Here is a 19,548-nt window from a genome sequence, read left to right as displayed (position 1 = left end):
CCTCACGGTCTGCCATGGGCCCGTCCCCAAGTCGTCATTGGGTGGGATCCGGGAGGGGGCGGGAAAGTCCCCTTGTCCAGCGTCTCTACTGGCTAAAGTCTTTGGGGATGGGCGGAGACCTGGGGCCGTCTTGACTCTTCATTGGCTAAAACATTGGCTTGTATGTGGGGTTCTTATTGGCTAAAATCGAGGCCTGGACGGTGATGTACAATCCTACCCGCCTTTTGCAGGCTGGGGGAGAGTCAAGCCGTTGCACCGTCCCTCGGATAAACCCTCTTTAATTTAAATAAAAAGTTGAGAACGCAATGGTCAATTCTTCCAAAGCCATGAGGGCTCCCCTCGGGCTTCTGCTCTCTGGAGCTCTTCGGGGGTGGTTGAACCCGGGGATCTAGGGGACGCGAGAGGTGAGGGAATCCGGAACGATTCCTTCACGGAACCATTGAGGCGAGTCCGCGAAGAGCCCGGTGAGGAACGGGCCACTGCGGGCCCGGCCAGACTGGCTGGGATGGCGGCGGAGGCGGGTTCTGGGGCTGCTGTCCCTGTGGAGCTCCGGCGCGAGCGGCGCATGGTGTGCGTGGAGTACCCGGGCGTGGTGCGCGACGTGTCCAAGATGCTGCCGACTCTGGGCGGCGAGGAAGGCGTCTCCCGGGTGAGGAGCTGAGAATGTCCGGAACAACCGGGGAGGGACCGTGTGGCGGAACTATGGCTGGAGGAACGGGGCCACCCGGGGAGCGTGGTTTCCTTGGCAACCGTGCAATAGGCGGGTTCGGGGAGGGCAGTGGGCGGGACTTCGCTTTCCTAGACTGTCGGGAATGGACAGTTTTTCCCTGGGTGCAGAAGTAAAGGGACAGTGGGGAGGGAACCCTAGAGGGAATCGTACACTCCATTCCCACATACCGCCCCCTCGCCATCCCTGCCATGAACGCAGCTCAAGTGCAGCTCTGCACAGTGTGCTGGGCTGCTTTATTCTTATTTCACCGAGTGGAAAACTGAGGCCTGCGGCGATCAAGGCCCCCCGAAAGGGGGACGGAGTGTTATGTTAACTAGAGTTAAGAGTAGTAAGAGCTGACATCTTATTCTGTAACCGGCATGGTTCTAGGTGCTTTGTTAATATTTGATCCTCATTAGAACCCTAACAATTGGGAACTGTCCACTATGTACTTTTTATACGGAATTCGAAGCGACTTGTTCAAGGTCACACAGCAAGTAGAGGAGCTGGGAGGAGCTCTTCCATTGTGCCAGGCTCTGTATAAGTGTTTTTATATGTACTAACTCTTGAAAGGTCTCCTTTTTAGGGAGGCCTTCCCTGACCATCCTAACCTAGGTGGCCTCTAGCAGTTAATATCTGCTTGCTCAACCTGTTGATTCCAATCTAAAATTATGTTTTAATATATTTATTGTCTGTCTTGGCCCCTTGGCCCTGTGACTGTGAACACCATGAGAGCAGGGATCTTGTCTCTTTTGTACACTCCTGCATCCCTGACATGCATAACATAAATATTTGTCAAATGCATGATTGGGTCACAAGACCCTTACTCTCCCTAACCCCAAGGATATCTGTACCCAGCTCCAATGTGAATCTACTGGGAAGGGATCCAGGTCATGTATTCATTCCACTCTGTTCCTTGAGCACCTCCTCTGTGCTAGGCACATGTATGGGCTTATTCCCACCCAGCAGGATGCAGACACATGTGTTTCATGACAAGGGGATTTCTGGGGATCAGGGCTCCTTTTAATGGTCTTTCATTCACTAGTTATTTCCTAAGTACCTACTAAGGGCCAGGCCCTGTCCTGGGGTTTGGGGAGCCCCCAGACTAGCAAGTAGATGATCTCGTTGCAGTGCACATTCTTGGTGCTTTCTCACACATGCACATACACACACACATCTGATACTCACTGAGTCCCTCTTACCTGGTATAGGAAAGGCATTCATTCATTCATAACGTAGGTGACATCTGTCAAATGTTTACCATGAGTTAGGCATCAACTAAGTACTTTACACATTTTCATTTAATCATTGTAACAATGATCTGAGGTGGGTACTGTTCTAATCTCCATTTTAAGGGAAGGAACTGAGGCTTAGAAAGGAGAGGTCACAGCTAGTCAGAGCCAGAGTGGTTATTAGTGATTGATTTAACCTTCTTTGGACCTAGGAACATTTGCATAAGAGACTGAATACCAAGACCCTTTGGGGTGGGTAGTTCCTAGAGTAGATAGCCCTGGATAAGTCACTCACCCCAAAAAACCTCAGTTGCCTCAGAGGCAAATGCAAGGGGAATAACACCTCCCATGAAGCATCGCCAGAAGTGTCACCTACTGGCCCACATCAAACGGGCACTTCCTAAATGATGGCTTTTACTTATTTGGTGGTTGTTGTATCCAAACTTTATACCCCTTAGGAGGAAAAGACTACCCTCATTTTCTCCACTAAATAAAAGCTAAAATACTTGGGTTTGAAAATTGGGTCTTTTGGGAAGAACTCAGAATAAAACATGAGCCTTCTAGCCCTTGCTGGGTCACCTGTGTCATTATAAGATTTTTGCTGAGAGAGGAGCAGCTCCCTGCCAGGCTATTTATCTGGTCACTGCTTCACTGCCATCTTCTTTGGCCTTTGAACACAGATCTACGCAGATCCCACCAAGAGGTTGGAGCTGTACTTCCGGCCCAAGGACCCCTACTGCCATCCCGTATGCGCCAACCGCTTCAGTACCAGCAGCCTGCTGCTCCGGATCAGGAAGAAGACAAAGCGACAGAGGGGGTTACCAGGGGCTGAGGCCCGCTCTGAGGCCACATTTGAGATGGAGATCCTTGGTGTCATCTCCACCATTTACAAATTTCAGGGTAACTTTGAAATCTACTCTTTCTGCATCTGTTTATTTCAAGGCCTGCCATCCCAATTGCCTGCAGGAGTTGGGCAGGTCATCTCCATGAGTGGGTTATGCCCAGGGGGTAAGGGGCAAGGACTGCGTGAAACTGCAGAGCACAGGCTTCATCCAGGAGATCCCTGGGGACTATGTGTTCATTGTTCCCTTATCTTAGTTCTTCAAAGAAGCTAGAAATCTAGAGTTCTGTCAGACATCTCCAAATTTGTAGTAAAATCTTGTGAGGAGCCAAGTAAACCTGGTTGGCAGACTTTTTGTTTTCAGTTCTGATTTCTTGGATCCCTTTCCTCAGTCCTAGCAGTTGCTGGTCTTGTCTCCTCTTTGAAGCCTTCCAAGATCACCTTTGTTCCTTGGTACCTCATCCTCCTGGCAACTCTTAGGAGACTCGATGTTTTCCATGGGATCCTCAATTGAGTTTGCTACCTACAAGGAGCCCTGGTGAGGAGGCATTAGGGTGGGGGTGGGGTGTAGTGAAGGGTACAGGAGGGTGTAGGAAAGAGCACAGGCTTTGGAGTTGTGCCCCACTGAGCTCTGCCAGTGTCTTTGGACAGGTAATGTGGCCTCTCTCTGCCTCAGTCTCCTTGTTTGTGTGTGTGCTGGGGGCCAGGGAGCACTGAGTCCTTGTGAAGATTCCATGAGATGATGCCCCATAAAGGGCCAGGCTGGGCACATGGGAGGCACGTGGCAGATTACCAACAAGTCGTAGAAATGTCTGTGGTGGCCACTGACAGTTCTAAGATAGAATCTGAAGCAATAGAGATTGGAAAAGGGAAAGGGAACTAGAGAGAGAAAAGAGGGAAAGCAGAAACAGAAGGGCCCGTGGTCACATGGGGTTGAACATTGTGAATGTCGGTCATTCTGGTGGAATGTGATATTCACAAAAGAGGACTGTCTTTCCTGGGACAAGGTTTTCCAAGTGATTCATAAAGTGATATGCTTCCTATTTTCCTCTCTTTCACTGAGCTAGCATCTCACTACTGTGTGTGTGGACCCTGGACCAGCAGCATCAGCCTCACCTGGAACTTGTTAGAAATGCTGCTTCTCAGAATCTGATTCACATGCAACATTACATTTGATAAGCACCGACCTAGACTTGATGCTCCCATATCACGTAACTCCCCCAAAATAATATTTACCAAGTAACTTGGAGGGGTGTTGAGATAAGTTCACAGAAGCCTTTCTGCCACCGTTGATTGTACCAGCAGAATCAACCGCACCACTCGCTCAGCACCCTCTGAAAGGGATGTAGGGGTTGGTGTGCTGCAGTTGCCAGGTCCTGGATGTGCGTCTGTAAGATGTGGCTTTCCCTGGCTCTGGCACACACCGTCTGCCTCCCTGTCTTTCCAGGAATGTCTGACTTCCAGTACTTGGCTGTGCACACGGAAGCAGGTGGCAGGCACACATCGATGTATGACAAAGTGCTCATGCTCAAGCCTGAGAAGGAGGATTTCTTCAACCAGGAGCTGCCGCTCTACATCCCGCCACCAATCTTCTCCCGGCTGGATACCCCGGTAGACTACTTCTACCGACCAGAGACACAGCACCGGTAAGGCCCCCCTTCTGCACATTGCAATGCTAGGGTTCAGAACAAAGGCCCTGGAGTTGGAGGGTCTTAGTCTGAGGCTCGACTCTATTACTTCCAAGTTGGGAGGTCTCCTGCACACCACTTAGCCTGTCTTGAACCTCAGTTTTCCTGTCTTTAAAATGGGTCAACAATACTACCCACTCAACAGAGGTAATAAAATAAAGCATGCAAAGTTCTCAGCACAGGACTGAGTAGAAGAAAAACCCCCACTAATTGTTGGCACATGTGGTAATGAGCTTGGCTTTTTATTCCCAGACCCTTAAAGTACAGAGAACTTGGCTTAGGGACCTGAGAGTTCCGGCTGATTAATGGCCTTTTTGGCATTACCCCCTGGTCACTGCTGACCTTGCTATAACGACACTACCTAAGAAATGTCACTTGAACATCCCACTCAGATCCCTCTTCTAACCTGGGGTTCCCAGGCCAAGTGATCCCACAGCATGTGTCCTTGGACCCTGGCACTTCCCACCCCCTCCTCCCCTCCTGGCCTCGTAGGCTGCCCCTGGCAGAGATTGCATGGCACCTTTACAGTCCCGCTGTCCTCTCTTCCTCTGTCACACACACCTGCAAAACCCCAGCCCCAGTTTAGCCCAGCTGTTGGCCCTTTCCTGGTTTGTCTCCATGCAGCTGGAGGTTCCTGGTGCCATTTCCCTCAAAGTGGCTGTCACTCTCTGAAAAATCTTGCTTGTTTATTGTGTACTTTTTTTTTAACCTGTGCCCCTCTAGAACATAAGCTCTTTAAGGATAGGTTCTTGGTATCTCTTGAATAAATGGTGGGTTTTTCCTATGCTAAGGGTTGTGAAAAGTGCAGAATGGACATGTAGCCATGGCTTATCCCCACCCCCACCCTGCCTCCAAGTACAGGTGCCCAACAAGGCCATAGGCGAGTGTTTGCTGCCTTTTTTTTTTTTTTTAATGAAAATGAATTCTTAAATTTAGGCAATTGGGAAATAATTAGAGATCCCAGGAGTTGCTGGAAAAGTAGTCCTGGGCATTGTCAAATGTTGGTTTTGCATTGGCCACCAGCACAGTGACATGAAGGAACAGGATTTCCTTTGTATAAAAGTCAAGACTCAAGAGTATGCGAAAAATGAAAAGAAGTTTGAAAATACCTAACTTGATATTAATAACACCTACCACCTGCTCAACCAATTAGCGTTCCCGAGAGAGAAACGCTGTACCTGCATTCTAGTCCAATTCTTACAGTGATTCTACAATGTTATGTCATCCCCATTTTACAAATGAGAAAACAGACCCGGGTTAAGTAACTCACCCCGTTCACACAAGCCAGTTCTAAAGTCTGGGTTGACTCAGCATAACTTGCTCATCATTCATTGCTACAGTCTTTGTTTTTGTTTGTTTTTCTCAAATTATATGCAAAAAAACAAAAATTAAAAATTTCTCAAATTGTATTGTATTCTCCCTGAAGGTAAAGATTTGACCTGTTTTGTTCTCTGTTGTCATATTAAACCTAGAACAGAGCCTGGAGAGACACTCAGCCAGTATTTGTAGACGGAATGAATGAGTAGAAAGATTAGTAAAAACAGATAAGCAAAAGGAAGAAGAAATTTTGAAAAGTGATCCATAGGTGATGATTTTTGTTAAAGAATTTTTCTGTAGCATGTTTTTAACTCCCAAAAATGTGGCAAGTTTACAGGGCCTGCTGACTTGGGTGGCCGTGGCTCATCTCCCTTTTGTCTGGCCAGAGCCTGCCAGCTTTCCTCAAAGCCCACGGCTCCAGCACCCCCGTGTTTTGCCGAGTGCCTCCAGAAGCAAAACAGCTGGTAACAAGAGGTCCTGATGAGAAATGTCAGAAACCAGCCCAAGTCCTTTGGCCCCACCTTGGTGGCCTTGCCCAGACCTTTACCCAGACCACTAAGAGTGAATCACAGATGACACCTTTGGACTTGGAGACCCATCCCCAAAAGCGCTTACCTTGAGGTGTAGAGAGACAGACATCCTACTGAAATGGGTGCATGAATGACACTGACATTTTTGGAGAGCAATTTGGCAAAATCTGTTATGATTTCAAATGTTCTTCCCTATGGACCAAGCAGTCATGTCTATAGGAATTTATCCCACAGTGATTCTCACATAAGTGCTCATGGATAGATTTAGGAGACCGTTTATCAATTGTCGGCAGCAGCAATAAACAGATGAAGCTTGCCGTGGTTGCGAGGAGCCCAGACTTTGGTGCCAGGTTTCCTGCATTCGGGTCCTGGCCCCACTGCTCATCAATGTGTGATCTCAAGTGAGCTGCTTGGTGTCACTGTGACACTGTTTCCCCACCTGTAAAGTGGATAAAAATGCTACCTACTTCCCAGCATTGTTATGAGAATCAAATCACTTAAGATTTTTAAAGTTCTTAGAACAGTGAGTGCCTGGCAGAGTCTGATAAAATAAATAAATAGATGATAAGTCCGTTAATAACTATGAACCATCTAAAGCAGGGAATACCATGCAGCCTTGAAGGGAACCGTGTTCAGGATTCCTTGTTCTATGACTGAGGCGGGGTTTTTTGTTGTTCTGGATGTTTCATTTTTTTAAAAATTCGGTTTTATTGAGATATATTCACATATATGTTCACAGTACCATCATATAGCTGTGCATTCATCACCACAATCAATTTTTGAACATTTTCATTATTCCAAAACAAAATAAAGATAACAATAAAAATAAAAGTAAAAAAAGAACACCCAAAAAATCCCATCCCCCCCTTATTATTCATTTAATTTTTGTCTCTATTTTTCTACTCATCTGTCCGTACACTGGATAAAGGAGTATGAGCTAGAAGGTTTTCACAATCACACAGTCACACCGTGTAAGCTACATAGTTGTACGATTGCCTTCAAGAACCAAGGCTACTAGGTTGCAGTTAAACAGTTTCAGATGTTTTCTCCTAGGTCTTCCAATACACGAAAAACTAAAAAGGGATGCCTATGTAACACATAAGACTACCTCTCAACTCCATTTGAAATCTCTCAGCCACTGAAACTTTATTTTGTTTCTTTTCTCTTTCCCGTTTTGGTCCGGGTCCAGGCTCATCCCTGGGAGTATTGTCCCATGTAGTGGGAAGGGCAGTGAGTTTACCTAAGGCAGGTTTTAAAACAGATTCTGTGGTATAAAAATAAATTGTAGTGTGATAATAGATGTCCATAAATATCTGGAAGATTAGTCTCAGGACAGTTATCTCTGGGGGGACGGGACGATAGGAACTTTCTCTTTCCTTGTTAACTGTTGTCCTCAATAGTACTTCATAGCCCAGGGCACAGCCCAGAGCCCTGAGTCGATGGACAGTTCAGCAGACAAGGTTCCCTTCCAGGGCTGGGGGCTGGGGAGCTGGACAGCACACGAGTAAACAGGTCAGCACCTCATGTCCCAGTGAGTGCCGTGGGGCAGCGAGTGGGATTGGGGGTTCATGGTCTCAGGAAGGGTCCTCTGAGGAGCTGATACCTGAATCTGAGACCTGAGTGATAACACTTGGGGCAGGTGAGGATCTGGGGGAGCACACTCCAGGCTTGGGGATTTCCATGTGGAAAGGCATGGGGCAGGAATGTGTCTGGCTGGTTCAGAGAACAGTAAAAAGGCTGGAGCCCCTGGAGCAGAGTCGGCAAGGGGAGCATGGCAGGGCTAAGGGTCTTCTAGCCCCTGGGAAAGGCTGAGGTTTATCCTAAGGCCAAGGTTTTTTGTTCTATGCCTTAAAAAAGTATTATGGACAGTTTCAAAGAAACACAAAATAAAATTGTTTAATAGACCCCCATGTACCATCACCTGCTTTACTAATTAGCGATATTCTTTTTTTGTTTGATCTCTCTCCTGATTCCCCACCCACAGCACCACAGGACCTCGCTAATAAATACATTAAAGTGTATGTCTAACAGAGAAAGACTTGTTATGTTTTTTAACATAAATGCAATACTATTAGCATACTGAACAGAATTAACAATGTTCCTCAATGTCACAGTACCCAGTACTTGTCCAGCTTTCCTCAATTGCCTCAAAAATGACTCAGGAACCAAACAAGGGTGGCATGTTGCTTTTGATTGATGCCTCTCAGGTCTGTTTAATCTATAACATTCCCTCTTTCTACTTGTTTTCCTGATTGCAAGAGTAAAGTGTGCTTGTTAGAAGAAAATCAAAACTTTGTAGAAATGTATAACTAAAACGAATCAGGTCGTATCGCCTCCCTGCTTTTGCACATGGAATGATAGGGGCTGTTTTCTGTATGTGCACTATCCTAAGTGCAAGGAGCTGATATGATCCATTTTTTTAAAGCTATATATTTCTGCAGTGTTTTGATTCAACCATTCCGCCCACCCCCACTCCCCACTCAAGCAAATTACTCTTGTCAGAAACAGACAAAAATGTATGAAAACAAATAGAGCCCCCCTCTGCACCACCAGCTTCTGGCACTGGATGGCAGAGTGAGAGACTCTTGGCCCTTCAGGGGCCAGCTGGCAGCTATTCCCAAGCCTCTGGGGTGGAAATAAGGGAGGAGGGCCAGGCCGCCCTTGGACTTGCCAGCCCTTTTCCTCCCCGTGTGGTTTATCAGTATTCCAGCATGTGGAAAGAACCTGCCTTTTCTCCCAGGGCTGCTATCAATTTTTCTGCTCTGCTGGCCTAACTGGGTACACAAGGACATGATGGGGTTCAGGCCTGGCTGCCACCTCTCTGCACCATCCCTGGGTCCACAGCCGGGTGGGCAGAGGAGAGGCCGGGAGGCTGGCCTGGCCAGGCTGGGTCCCTCCGCCTTGAGGCCATTCAGCCCCTCCTCCTCCCCAGGTGAGCCCTCCAGGGTGGTCCCAGTGACCTTGCAGTTGGCTCCCCTCACCACCTGCCAGTTCTCCACACGCTTTGGAATCACGGTGACTGCACGCAGATATCCAAAGCCCAAAGCAGAGAGCAGGGAGCCAGTGGAGGCAGCCCCATGGGCCCTTCCCTGCGATGCCTGGCCAGGCAGGCTGCCCACCTCCCTTCTGCTACTCTGCACACACAGGCTGCTCGGCCTGAAGTGAGCCACCAGGAGCTTTCCTGCTTGGGGTTGTCCGGGATTTGGGGGAGGTGTCTTTGAAAACAGGATTTTGAAGCGACTGTCCAAGATGGTTTCTGGTGGATAGGCAGAAAAGCAAAGGCACAGACTTGATCCCATCTTTTAAATATCATTTCCCAATGTGAAAATCACTTTGTTGTTGTACATATGAAGATGGCATGTACTCATGTGGGAAATTAACGCAAAATAGAAACGTAATCATCTGAATGAAATTGTATGATGTCCAGGATATATATTAAAATATACTTCAAAATTATTTAGTGGGCTTGGGGCAGGATACAAGAGAAACATGATTAGCCATATATGATAATTGTGGAAGCTGCTGATGAATTAATATATTTTTTTAATACTTTTCTCTCTGCTTTATATAATTTGAATTTTCTGAAATCCCACCTTAAAGAGGTAACCACAGTGTGCATTTTGGGAAACATTCTTCTCAAAGTGTGTTGTGCCAACACAGAGAGAAATGGATCCAAGAGTGCCTGATTCTAGAACTCTTGTTTTTAACCTTTACACTATATGACGATACCACTGGTAACGTCCTTTGTTCATTCACCTGTATGTTGTCGAGATCTTTCCAAAACCAAAGACTTGATGCTCTGTGTTGGAGAGGGAGGAGGGTGGGTGGTTAAGAAGGTGGGACCCGGCAGACTCCCCAAGTTGGACTCCCTGCTTTTTTGCTTTCTAGCTCTGACTCTGGCAGGTGTCCTAATCCCCGTGTCCTCAGTTACTACACTGCAAAGTGTTTCTTCCTCATAGGATGGTTTTGAAGGTTAAATAAGTGAATCATGTAAAAGTAAATGTCACGTCATCAGTGTCCCTTTGGACAGCTGACCGTGTCTTGTTGTGTGGCTGGGCCTTAATTGATCTCATTTCCTGGCTGATGGATGTTTAGGTCGTTTGTGGTTTTTCACTGGCTGGACAGTGCAGTGTATGACTTGATGCAATTGTAAGGCCACCGGCCTCATCACAGGGTGCCCTTTCCCATACTCCAGCCTCAGGGGGAGATAGATTCTCTGATTCCCCCGGATCTAGCTGGGACCTTTTGGCTTTACCCAGCTTCAGAGCCGCAGGCCCCAGAGCTTCTCTGAGCCCACCATGGCAGTCACTGCCCTCTTCTCCTGCCCAGTCATCATCCTGAGAACATAGGCTCCTGCCTTCAGCAGCCAGCTCTGAAATCCTCTCCCTAATCCAGATTTTCAGGAAGAAAGCACACACAGGCCCCTGGTGTGTCAGGCCTGGGGGCTCCCCGCCTGCTCTGGCCAGGCGTGCACCGGTGATCATCCTCTGTGCCTCTGCCCTCACTGACTCTGTCTGCCTCAGGGAAGGCTACAACAACCCTCCCATCTCGGGCGAGAACCTGATTGGTCTGAGCAGGGCTCGGCGCCCCCACAACGCCATCTTTGTCAACTTTGAGGAGGACGAGGTGCCTGTGCAGCCGCTGGAGGCTGCGGTCCAGATGTGGAAGAAAGTCTGCACCAACCCCGTGGACCGGAAGGTGGAGGAGGAGCTGAGAAAGGTGAGCCCCACCCTCTGTGCCCCGCCCGCCCCACCGGGGCCAGCCTCTGGCTACCTCGAATTTACCCAACTCTTTGCTGTCGGACCTGTGTCATTAAGCACTGGCTGTGCTTACTTTTTTAAACTGGTTCATTAGTACACAGGAAATTTTCACCTCCGTATGTCATATCTAAAAGCAATGTGAAACTAAACTCTGCATCCCCAAGGTTGAAAATATTTCTTAGAATTTTTATGCGGTCCCTTAGGGGTAGTAAAAGAATTGGTGTATTACCCAAATGCAAGTTAAATTTGGAGCTCTGGGATCCAGTAAGTTTTCATTTATCTATTCATTCATTCCAACAAACCAGAGGGAGCACCTGCTGTGGGCCAGGCCCCAGTACTTTCTTCCTTGTTGCAGTTGGAACTCTGTCCGTGTGCACTGCCCGGGGAAGGAAGGGGCATTCCACCTTCTCTGGCTTGCAGGTTCTGTGAAGACTGGGGCAGGGTCCTCTGTTCCTTGTGGCTCCCACAGGCATGAACAGCAAGTTCACAGTGACGTCAAATCACTGGCTAACTGAGGCACAGGACTCTTCCTTTATTAAATTGAAGTTTCAATTTTTCCCTTAGAAGGGATTCCTCATTTAGAGCTTCTGTGTGGATTCCTCATTTAATTTCTAGCAATCACTCCCTGTTTAAAAAACAACAATAAAACCCTGCTGTCCCTGGCTCCTCATAGTCTTCCGGCACAGCCCACATTCCTAACGAGGCACGGGGCCCTTTCTGCCCGGCTGTCTACCCTCTGGCCACACTGGGCCTTTCACAGTCCTTCCCTGGGCAAGGCCGTCCCCTTTGGCCCTTTGGATGTCCCACCCCAGGCATCCTGTCCTAGGTTGGGGGCTGCTGCTTGGGCTCCCAGAGCCCCACCACTTCCCTTCTAGGCCGTGCTCCGGCTCCCCTGGCTGTCTGCCTCCCACGCTGTACTAGGAGATGCATAAGGACAGGGGTCTTGTCCCTTGTGGTCATTTCAGGACCCCTAGGCCCTGGCAGTTGCAGGTGACACATCCTGGGCCTGCAGTCCTTGTTTCTGAGTGAAGGGGTGAGTGAGAGCCACAACTCTGGAGAGTTTCATCCCCACAGAAGCCTAGGGAGCAGGTTGTTCAGGCCCCTACTCTCAGCCGACTCGTCTCTGGAGTTGCCCCCTCAGGCCAAGCTCATGCCGGGGAGCCTGGGCAGGGTGGGAAGCTGCATGTGCTCACCTCAGCCTCTGCCCTTGACCCTCCCCAGCTGTTTGACATCCGTCCCATCTGGTCACGTAACGCTGTCAAGGCCAACATCAGCGTCCATCCTGACAAGCTCAAGGTCCTGCTTCCCTTCATGGCCTATTATATGGTGAGTGTCAGCCTGTCCCCCTGCCTTGGCTTCCACCCAGGTTGCCCTTGATCCCTGATGTGATATCTTACAGTGGCAGCAAGAACAGGCGGCTGTCTGTCCTGGCACCCCATGGGATGGCTTTTTTAAACTGGAGTGGTTTTCACCTCCCTGTGTGCTTCTGAAAAATTTCCAGGGAGCTCTCTGCCACCTCCTCAGGAACATACTTGGCCATAATTGGATGATTTTAGGATTAAGGTATAATTACCTAACTTTTAAGTGAAAGGACTGTATGTTTTTAATGAGCTCATATTGAGAAGTTCCTAAGGCCCAGGCCTTGGGTTAAGCACTGCATGTACAGGTATACCTTATTTTATTGCACTTCACTTTATTGCACTTTGCAGATGATGCAATTTTTACGAACTGAAGGTTTGTGATAACCCTGGTCAAGCAAGTCTGTCGGCACCATTTTTCCAACAGCATGTGCTCACTTTGTGTGTCTGAGTCACATTTTAATTAGGATATGTACGTTGTTTAGTTAGACAGTGCTGTGCACACTTTCCAGTATCATGTAAACTGTAAACATAACTTTTATATGTACTGGGAAACTAAGTTTCATGTGACTCGTTTCATGGGACTATTGGCTTTGTTGGCGATGATCTGGAACTGAACCAGCAGCATCTCTGAGAAATACCTGTACACCAAGTCCTCTCCTCCTCCCTGAGAGGGTGGCAGCAGGATTCTCTTTTTATCTGAGGAAAATCCTGCGTTCGGAGAGGTGATCTGATGGGCCAGGGTTGTACAGTGGTGAGTAGCAGAGCCACCCAGGGTCCCTGGCCTGTCTGGCTGTAGCACCTGGGACCCTGACCCCAGTGCCTACTGGGTTGAGGGGTGCAGTGCGGGGGCAGATCCGCCTTTGACTCTCTCCAAGGGAGTAGGGGTAGAGGGCGTCATTACTGAAGTTCCCAAAGGTCCGTTGGAAAGGGATCCTACATGCCATGGGTCCCGTCACTGGAGCATTAGGGGAGGCCAGTGCAGGTGTGTCCCTGGGGCTGGTGACAGGTGGTGGGGCCCAAGAAAAGCTCATCATTGTGGAGATCCCTCTTGTCCTGTTGGACTCCACAGAGCTGAGATCTGACATCCACCGTTTAGCTTTGACTTCTAGACAGAAGGACTTCAGGACAGAACACATCCAAATGATGTGTCAAACATTTACTACATGCCAGGTACTGTGGAAAAGGCTTCTCAGATAATCTTCACCAAATCTGTGAAAATGGGCGCTGTTACCATCTCCATCTGACAGGAGGCCCAAGACCTGGAAAGGTCCAGCGACCTGTCTGAGGTGACAGAGCCTGCAGTGGCCAAGCTGGCTGTGATTCTAGGGCTGTATCACTCTTGGGGTGCTTGACCTCACTGTGGGGCTCTGCCTCCCCCAGACACCATGGAGACCTGCACCTGCGTCTCTGAGGGAGCCAAGGATTGTGGTCATTCACACGGACACCTCAGGATGCCTCGGCCTTGACCCCACCTTTACTGTCTCCAGATAACAGGCCCGTGGAGAAGCCTGTGGATTCGATATGGATATGATCCCCGGAAAAACCCAGATGCCAAGATTTATCAAGTTCTTGATTTCCGAATCCGTTGTGGAATGAAGTATGGTAAATGTCACTAAAACCTTTATCTTTCAGTTTCTAGCATTCTCTTTTTTTTTTTTTTTCGTCCAAACTCTCCACTTGGCTTTATTTATTAATCCTCATTACACCCTCCAGGAAGAGCAATTGCTGATCAACCCGGGTACAAATTAAAGTTAATAAAACGAAGAGACAGCAATGGATGATCAATGCAAATGCCTCCCATGCCCGAAAGGAGGCTGCGTCTAGCATTCTCTTTTGTAATAGGAATACATTCCTACAGAAAGAGGATAAAAAACTTTTTTCTCTCATGGCAAGAATCTGTTGGCTACAGAATAGCATAGAAATTAAGATCTGAACTTTAGTCCTGGGTCTGCCATTGACCAACTTTGTGACCTTGCACTAGTTACTGAATCTCTCTGAGTCATTCATTCATTTATTCATCAACTACTTATGGCTCGTGTAATATGTGCCAAACATGTAGTAAATGCCTGTCCCTGGTACTGTGGTAAGCTAATGCAGATGAAGCCCAAGCACCCAGCCGGATGTGGTAAGTGTTAGAAAGTGTTGGCTCCTATTACGCCCAGTGGCGGGAAGCCTGGAGTCCCCTTTCTCAGGAGCTGTCCCCAGTGAGCCCCAGTCCCACCTCTAATGTGAATCCAGTGCTGTTTGTCAGATTGGGCTCTGTGCCCACCCCCACTTGACGCGATCTCCCTTGTCTGTAGGTTATGCCCCCAACGACATGCCTGTCAAGGCAAAACGCAGCACCTACAACTACAGCCTGCCCATCACTGTCAAAAAGACACGTAAGTGGCTCAGGATCGTTCTGCAGAAGGGCTGCCCTGCGGGTGGAGGAGGGATTTGACCTCACACTAGTGCTGAGGAAGATGGGCATCGGACAGCCAGAGGAAGGGAGGCTTCCCAGGGAAGTGCCCCCGGGGCCCTGCTGGCCAGCCCTCCATGAGGCGGGAATGGGATGGGCGGGAGGGCAGGGCAGGCTGGTTGGAGGAAGACCTCCACCCCGGGTCCACCATATTCTGAAGCACTGCTGTTGTCACCTCGCAGCCAGTCAGCTTGTCACCATGCACGACCTGAAGCAGGGCCTGGGTCATTCAGGAACAGCCGGTGCTCGGAAATCAACCTCCAACAAGTACAAGCTCAAGGTGGGTGCCCCTTCAGCCCTGGGAGAGAGCTGCTGAGGTGGAGGTGGAGGGAGGGGTGGAGATGATGCTGTCCGTCTCCGACATACAGAGCCAGACACACAGTGTACCCTCTGAGAGTCCTGTGGATCAGTCACATCGGCAGGGGGCTTGGCTGGAAGGTAGCGATGCCCACCCAGTGCCTGTGCACCACTGCTGCCTTAGGAACAACTACCAAAAACAGGGTGAAAATTCAGGTGCCAACCACCTGGGCCAGCAAGTATTGATGACCCTCTGTGCAGAGAGGTGGCAACTCACAGAGAGGGTCTGGCACATGCAAGAGCAGGTGGATGCCCTTCGTGTGCCTGGGCCTCAGTGAGGCTCATGGTCATCCCTGGGTGATCAGAATCAGGCACGTACACGAGCACGGAGCCAAACCAGACCATTCAGACCCCAGCAGTGGGCTGGGCATGGGGTGATGTGGTGGACAAGAAACCCAGTGCCTGCCCTTTGGGCTCACTTTTCATTAATACAATCACTGGCAGTAGTTGGCAGTTTCCACAGACCTCTTCCCCACTTGTGGGCTGCCCCACAGTCCTGGGGGAGGTAGAGCAGGTCATGTCCCAGCCCTGGAAGCACCTGCCTGATAATAGTGGGTGGTACCGAGTGTAAGTGCAGCAGAAAGGGGAGAAGGAGGGACAGAGGGGCAGAGACAGGTGACGTGAGTGTCCACACTGCCTTCCAGCGTCACCTTAGGTCCCGGGTCTGCTCTCCCAGGTTTTCCAGACCTTTGCTCTCTTCTCAGTGAGCAGCAACCAGGTCGTGGCTTGAGTGATTGTCCTTCTCCTCGAGGATACTAATTCACAGGCAGTTATCCCTACATCTAGTACCACCTACCTGGGGTGGGACAAGAGAAAACATACTCATTAGGCCTGCTTTCCTCTGGGGAAATATGTCCAGACAGCTTGCTTGGATACATGCAATGACCAGTTAGTAGAAGTTGGCAAGAAATAAAAGGGCAGAAGGCCCAGGAGGGAGAGCCCAGCCCAAGGCTAGAGCCAAACACCACCCCAAGAAGCTCCAGGGCCCACCACACCCCAGGCCTTCTCACTCTCCTGGTGGCTCCAGAGGGGCCTGGCTACTTGTCTGCCCCTCCCAGAGTCTCCTGGGATACGTAGTGTTGGTTTTCTCCACGTGCTCCCACTGGCCTCTGGCCTGTCTGCCCACCTGAATCCCAGGAGAAGAGCCAGGCCTGCCGGTTCCAATGACCAGCTCACTCCTTGGAGGGGTCCCGTGACAGTCCACAGTGAGGGGATCTCCAGCTCACCTTGCCTGTCTCTCACTCTCCTTTCCCCAGGACTCGGTCTATATCTTCCGGGAGGGGGCCCTGCCGCCTTATCGACAGATGTTCTATCAGTTATGCGATTTGAATGTGGAAGAGTACGTACAAGTAGGGCCCTGGGACACTGAGGTGGGAACGTGGGACTAGGGGGCAGTGTGAGTACTGGCGTGTTTTCTGTGGTTCTTCATTTCCTCTCAGCTTTAATTTCTCCACAAGAAGACTCACCTGTCTTGGAGTTAGGCTGCTGCTGCTGCTAGGTTCTGCTGGGTTTGAACTCCACTGCCCTGAGGGGCAGTTTCCAGTGTCCACCATGAGTTATGCTTCTAAGCAGCCAGTTATTCTGTGTAAAAAGCCTCACTGTGGAGCTTGGTGGCAGGTGTTTCTTGCTATTGACCCTTTGCCCTGTACTCCTCATTTGCCACATAAGCATTTGTGGGGCGATTCCTAATCCTCCCAGGGCTAACTGTCCCCTTTGCAAAGGCAAAAGGGCCTGGGCCAGTGGTTCTTAATCTTTTTGGGTCACAGGCCCCTTTGAGAGACTGAAATTCATGCACTATCTCCCTGCAAAAAAGTGCAGATGGCATATAATTTGGGGGATTTCACAGACCTTCCAGGGAGAGCTCATCCATGGGGTGAGGGAGAGCCGTGGACCTCAGCTGAAATCCCCTATGTTAGTGGAAGTATCTGTATCAGTACCCCAGGAACCTTTAATCCAGTTGTTCTTAGTAATGTTGAGAAAACTTGGGGGTGTTTGTGGAGGAATTGGGATGGGGGGAGGTGGAGGAGATGGGGCAGGGCTGGAGAAGAGCGCTGGGGCCAGAAGGGAACAAGGCTCTGTATGTCCTTAAAAACCTGGTGAAAGCTGGGAACATTATTTCACCAGAAAAATGTGCATGTACACCCCACCAGCTTTGTGTGCAGTTTGAGGGGGTCCAGGGGCTCCACCAGTTAAGGACCCCATTTGGGGATACAAGCTCTGGTGGATGTTCTCCACGATCCTATTCATCTCTGTAGACTTCCCTTAAGCGTTCTTTTCCAAACACAACCACACCTCTGCCAGGACCCTTTATGGGTACCTATTAGTAGAGACCCCACCTGGAATTTCACATCCCAGCCCTTCTCCCTTGCCCACAGGTTGCAGAAGGTCATTCACCGCAATGACGGGGCAGAGGATTCCTGCACAGAACGGGATGGGTGGTGCCTCCCCAAGACCAGCGATGATCTGCGGGATGCCATGTCTCTCATGATCAGGCAGACCATTCGCTCCAAGAGGCCTGGTGAGAGCTGTTTGCCATGAAAACTGGGACCTGTTACCTGAGAAATTGCATCCAGGGGGGACCATCTGGCCCCTGATCCTGGTGTGAGGGTGGCGTTTGAACCAGAGCTCAGCCCAAAAGACAGCATTCTCTTGGGCTGCCCACCTAGGCTGCCTGGGGTGGGAGTTGGGGCATGAGGACCTGGGTGTCTAGGAATGTAGACAGAGGCTCAGAGGAGAGTGACGGAGCAGAGCAGGTGTTTCAGTCCAGTGCCCCCACTTTTTGCCCTGATACCATCCTACATCTTCCAGCTGCCCACGGTGACATTCTGCCTTTGTCTTCTGCCATGGGGGAGAGCAGAGACAGCAGCTGCCCATGATCCCTGTTGCCCCGAGTTGCATAGTCTTTCTCCTTCCCCAGGACCCAGAAGCCCTGGTCTGGGCAAGGGCTAGCCATTGGGGAAATGGGAAGAGCAGTGAGCTGTCCTGGACTGTGGGTATTTTGAGGCTGAGGGAGGTTGAGCAGGAGGGCCCTGTCCCATCAGGTGAGTCCTCCCAGGGCTGGGGCAGGGCAGTCCCAGACCCACTCACACCCCCACACATCTGACGAGCACAGGAGTACTTAGCCTTGGTTGGGACACAGCCTCTGAGAATCAAATCAAGGCAATGGACCGTCTCCCCAGAAAAATACACTCAAACAAATGGTGTGTACACTTTTGGGGTGTCCATGGAGTCCCTGAAGCTGATTCATGGCTCCTCCACCAGAAGTAGCCTTCAAACCTGCCTGTTTCAGAATCCTCTGAGATGTGTTAAACTACAGATTTCTGGGTTCTACCCTTTATGTCTCCAAGTAGCTTCTCCAGGGCTAGAGCCCTGACACCTTGGGGCATGTCCGGTGGGGCCCTGGGGACTGCTCAGGAATCCCTGCATTAGGACACACACAGCCCTGTTTCCTTCTGGCCCCAGCTCTCTTCTCCAGCCCTGCCACGGCTGATGGTGGGAAAGAGCAGCTGACATATGAGTCCGGGGAAGACGAGGAGGAGGAGGAGGAAGAGGAGGAGGACTTCAAGCCGTCGGACGGAAGTGAGAATGAAATGGAGACAGAGATTCTGGACTATGTGTAATGAGCTCTGGGCTCAAGCCTGGGGGCTCCCTGACTGGGTGAGAGTGGTGTCCAGGCCTGATGTGGAAGCCAGGGCAAGCCATGGGTGCACAGTGCCGCCCACAGTAGCCAAATGGCTCTGGGATGCCCTCTGAGGAGAGCTGGGATCATCAGTGGATGCACCTGTCTCTCATGTCCTTGCCATGACCTGATGCTTGGTGCTGCCTTCGGACATCCCCGAAAGATTGTGCCCTAGCTCAGCACACCATGAACCAACCAGCCCATCGTCCAGCTGGCTGAGCCAGCTGAGACCAGCGAAAGCTGGAGGTAGAGATGGTCCAGAGAGGGGAGGGTCTAGTCTTGTCTTGGGTCCTCTGACTCGGGTGGCAGAGATGATATGCAGAGCCTGGTCCATGATGACAGATGGTCAAAAACTGCCCTTGGTTTTGGACCTCATCCATTTGTAGCCTTGGGGTAGCTTTGGCAAAGGCCAGGCCCAGCTGGACTTGTCCTTATTAAATAAATTTTCCCTAGAAGTCTTGGTGTCTCCTTGAGGGTGTTGGGGCCAAGGGAGAGTTTCCTCTTATCTTGGGGCGTAGAGCTCCTGTGGTACCATCATTTGTTCATTCTTCCGGTCAGTGACCTCAGAGAGGGCTGTGCTGGGACGATGGAGAACAAGCCTGATGCCCTCCCCTCC

General features: G+C 50.0%; 1 protein-coding gene across 1 annotated transcript; it reads left to right on the top strand.

The window, feature by feature from the left end:
- The first annotated feature begins 233 nt into the window (after positions 1-233).
- GTF3C5 (general transcription factor IIIC subunit 5) lies at positions 234-19,390 on the top strand. Its single transcript, XM_037797700.1, has 11 exons — positions 234-649; positions 2,622-2,841; positions 4,230-4,428; positions 10,841-11,036; positions 12,299-12,403; positions 13,926-14,040; positions 14,739-14,819; positions 15,079-15,176; positions 16,510-16,592; positions 17,629-17,771; positions 18,716-19,390. The coding sequence occupies exons 1-11, from the start codon at positions 506-508 to the stop codon at positions 18,871-18,873; spliced, it is 1,542 nt and encodes a 513-aa protein (XP_037653628.1). The 5' UTR covers positions 234-505; the 3' UTR covers positions 18,874-19,390.
- Positions 19,391-19,548: the final 158 nt, after the last annotated feature.

Source organism: Choloepus didactylus, chromosome 10 (genome assembly GCF_015220235.1).
Source record: "Choloepus didactylus isolate mChoDid1 chromosome 10, mChoDid1.pri, whole genome shotgun sequence".
NCBI lineage: Eukaryota > Metazoa > Chordata > Mammalia > Pilosa > Megalonychidae > Choloepus > Choloepus didactylus.
The sequence above is the reverse complement of the archived record's forward strand: the minus strand, read 5'-3'. Positions and strand labels throughout refer to the sequence as shown.

Excerpts from the sequence above, each read along its gene's own strand:
- GTF3C5 (XM_037797700.1), top strand. The coding sequence starts at position 506 with ATGGCGGCGGAGGCGGGTTCTGGGGCTGCTGTCCCTGTGGAGCTCCGG. Across the intron at positions 11,037-12,298 it reads TGGAGGAGGAGCTGAGAAAG|CTGTTTGACATCCGTCCCAT; the intron begins GTGAGCCCCACC and ends GACCCTCCCCAG. Across the intron at positions 17,772-18,715 it reads CATTCGCTCCAAGAGGCCTG|CTCTCTTCTCCAGCCCTGCC; the intron begins GTGAGAGCTGTT and ends TTCTGGCCCCAG.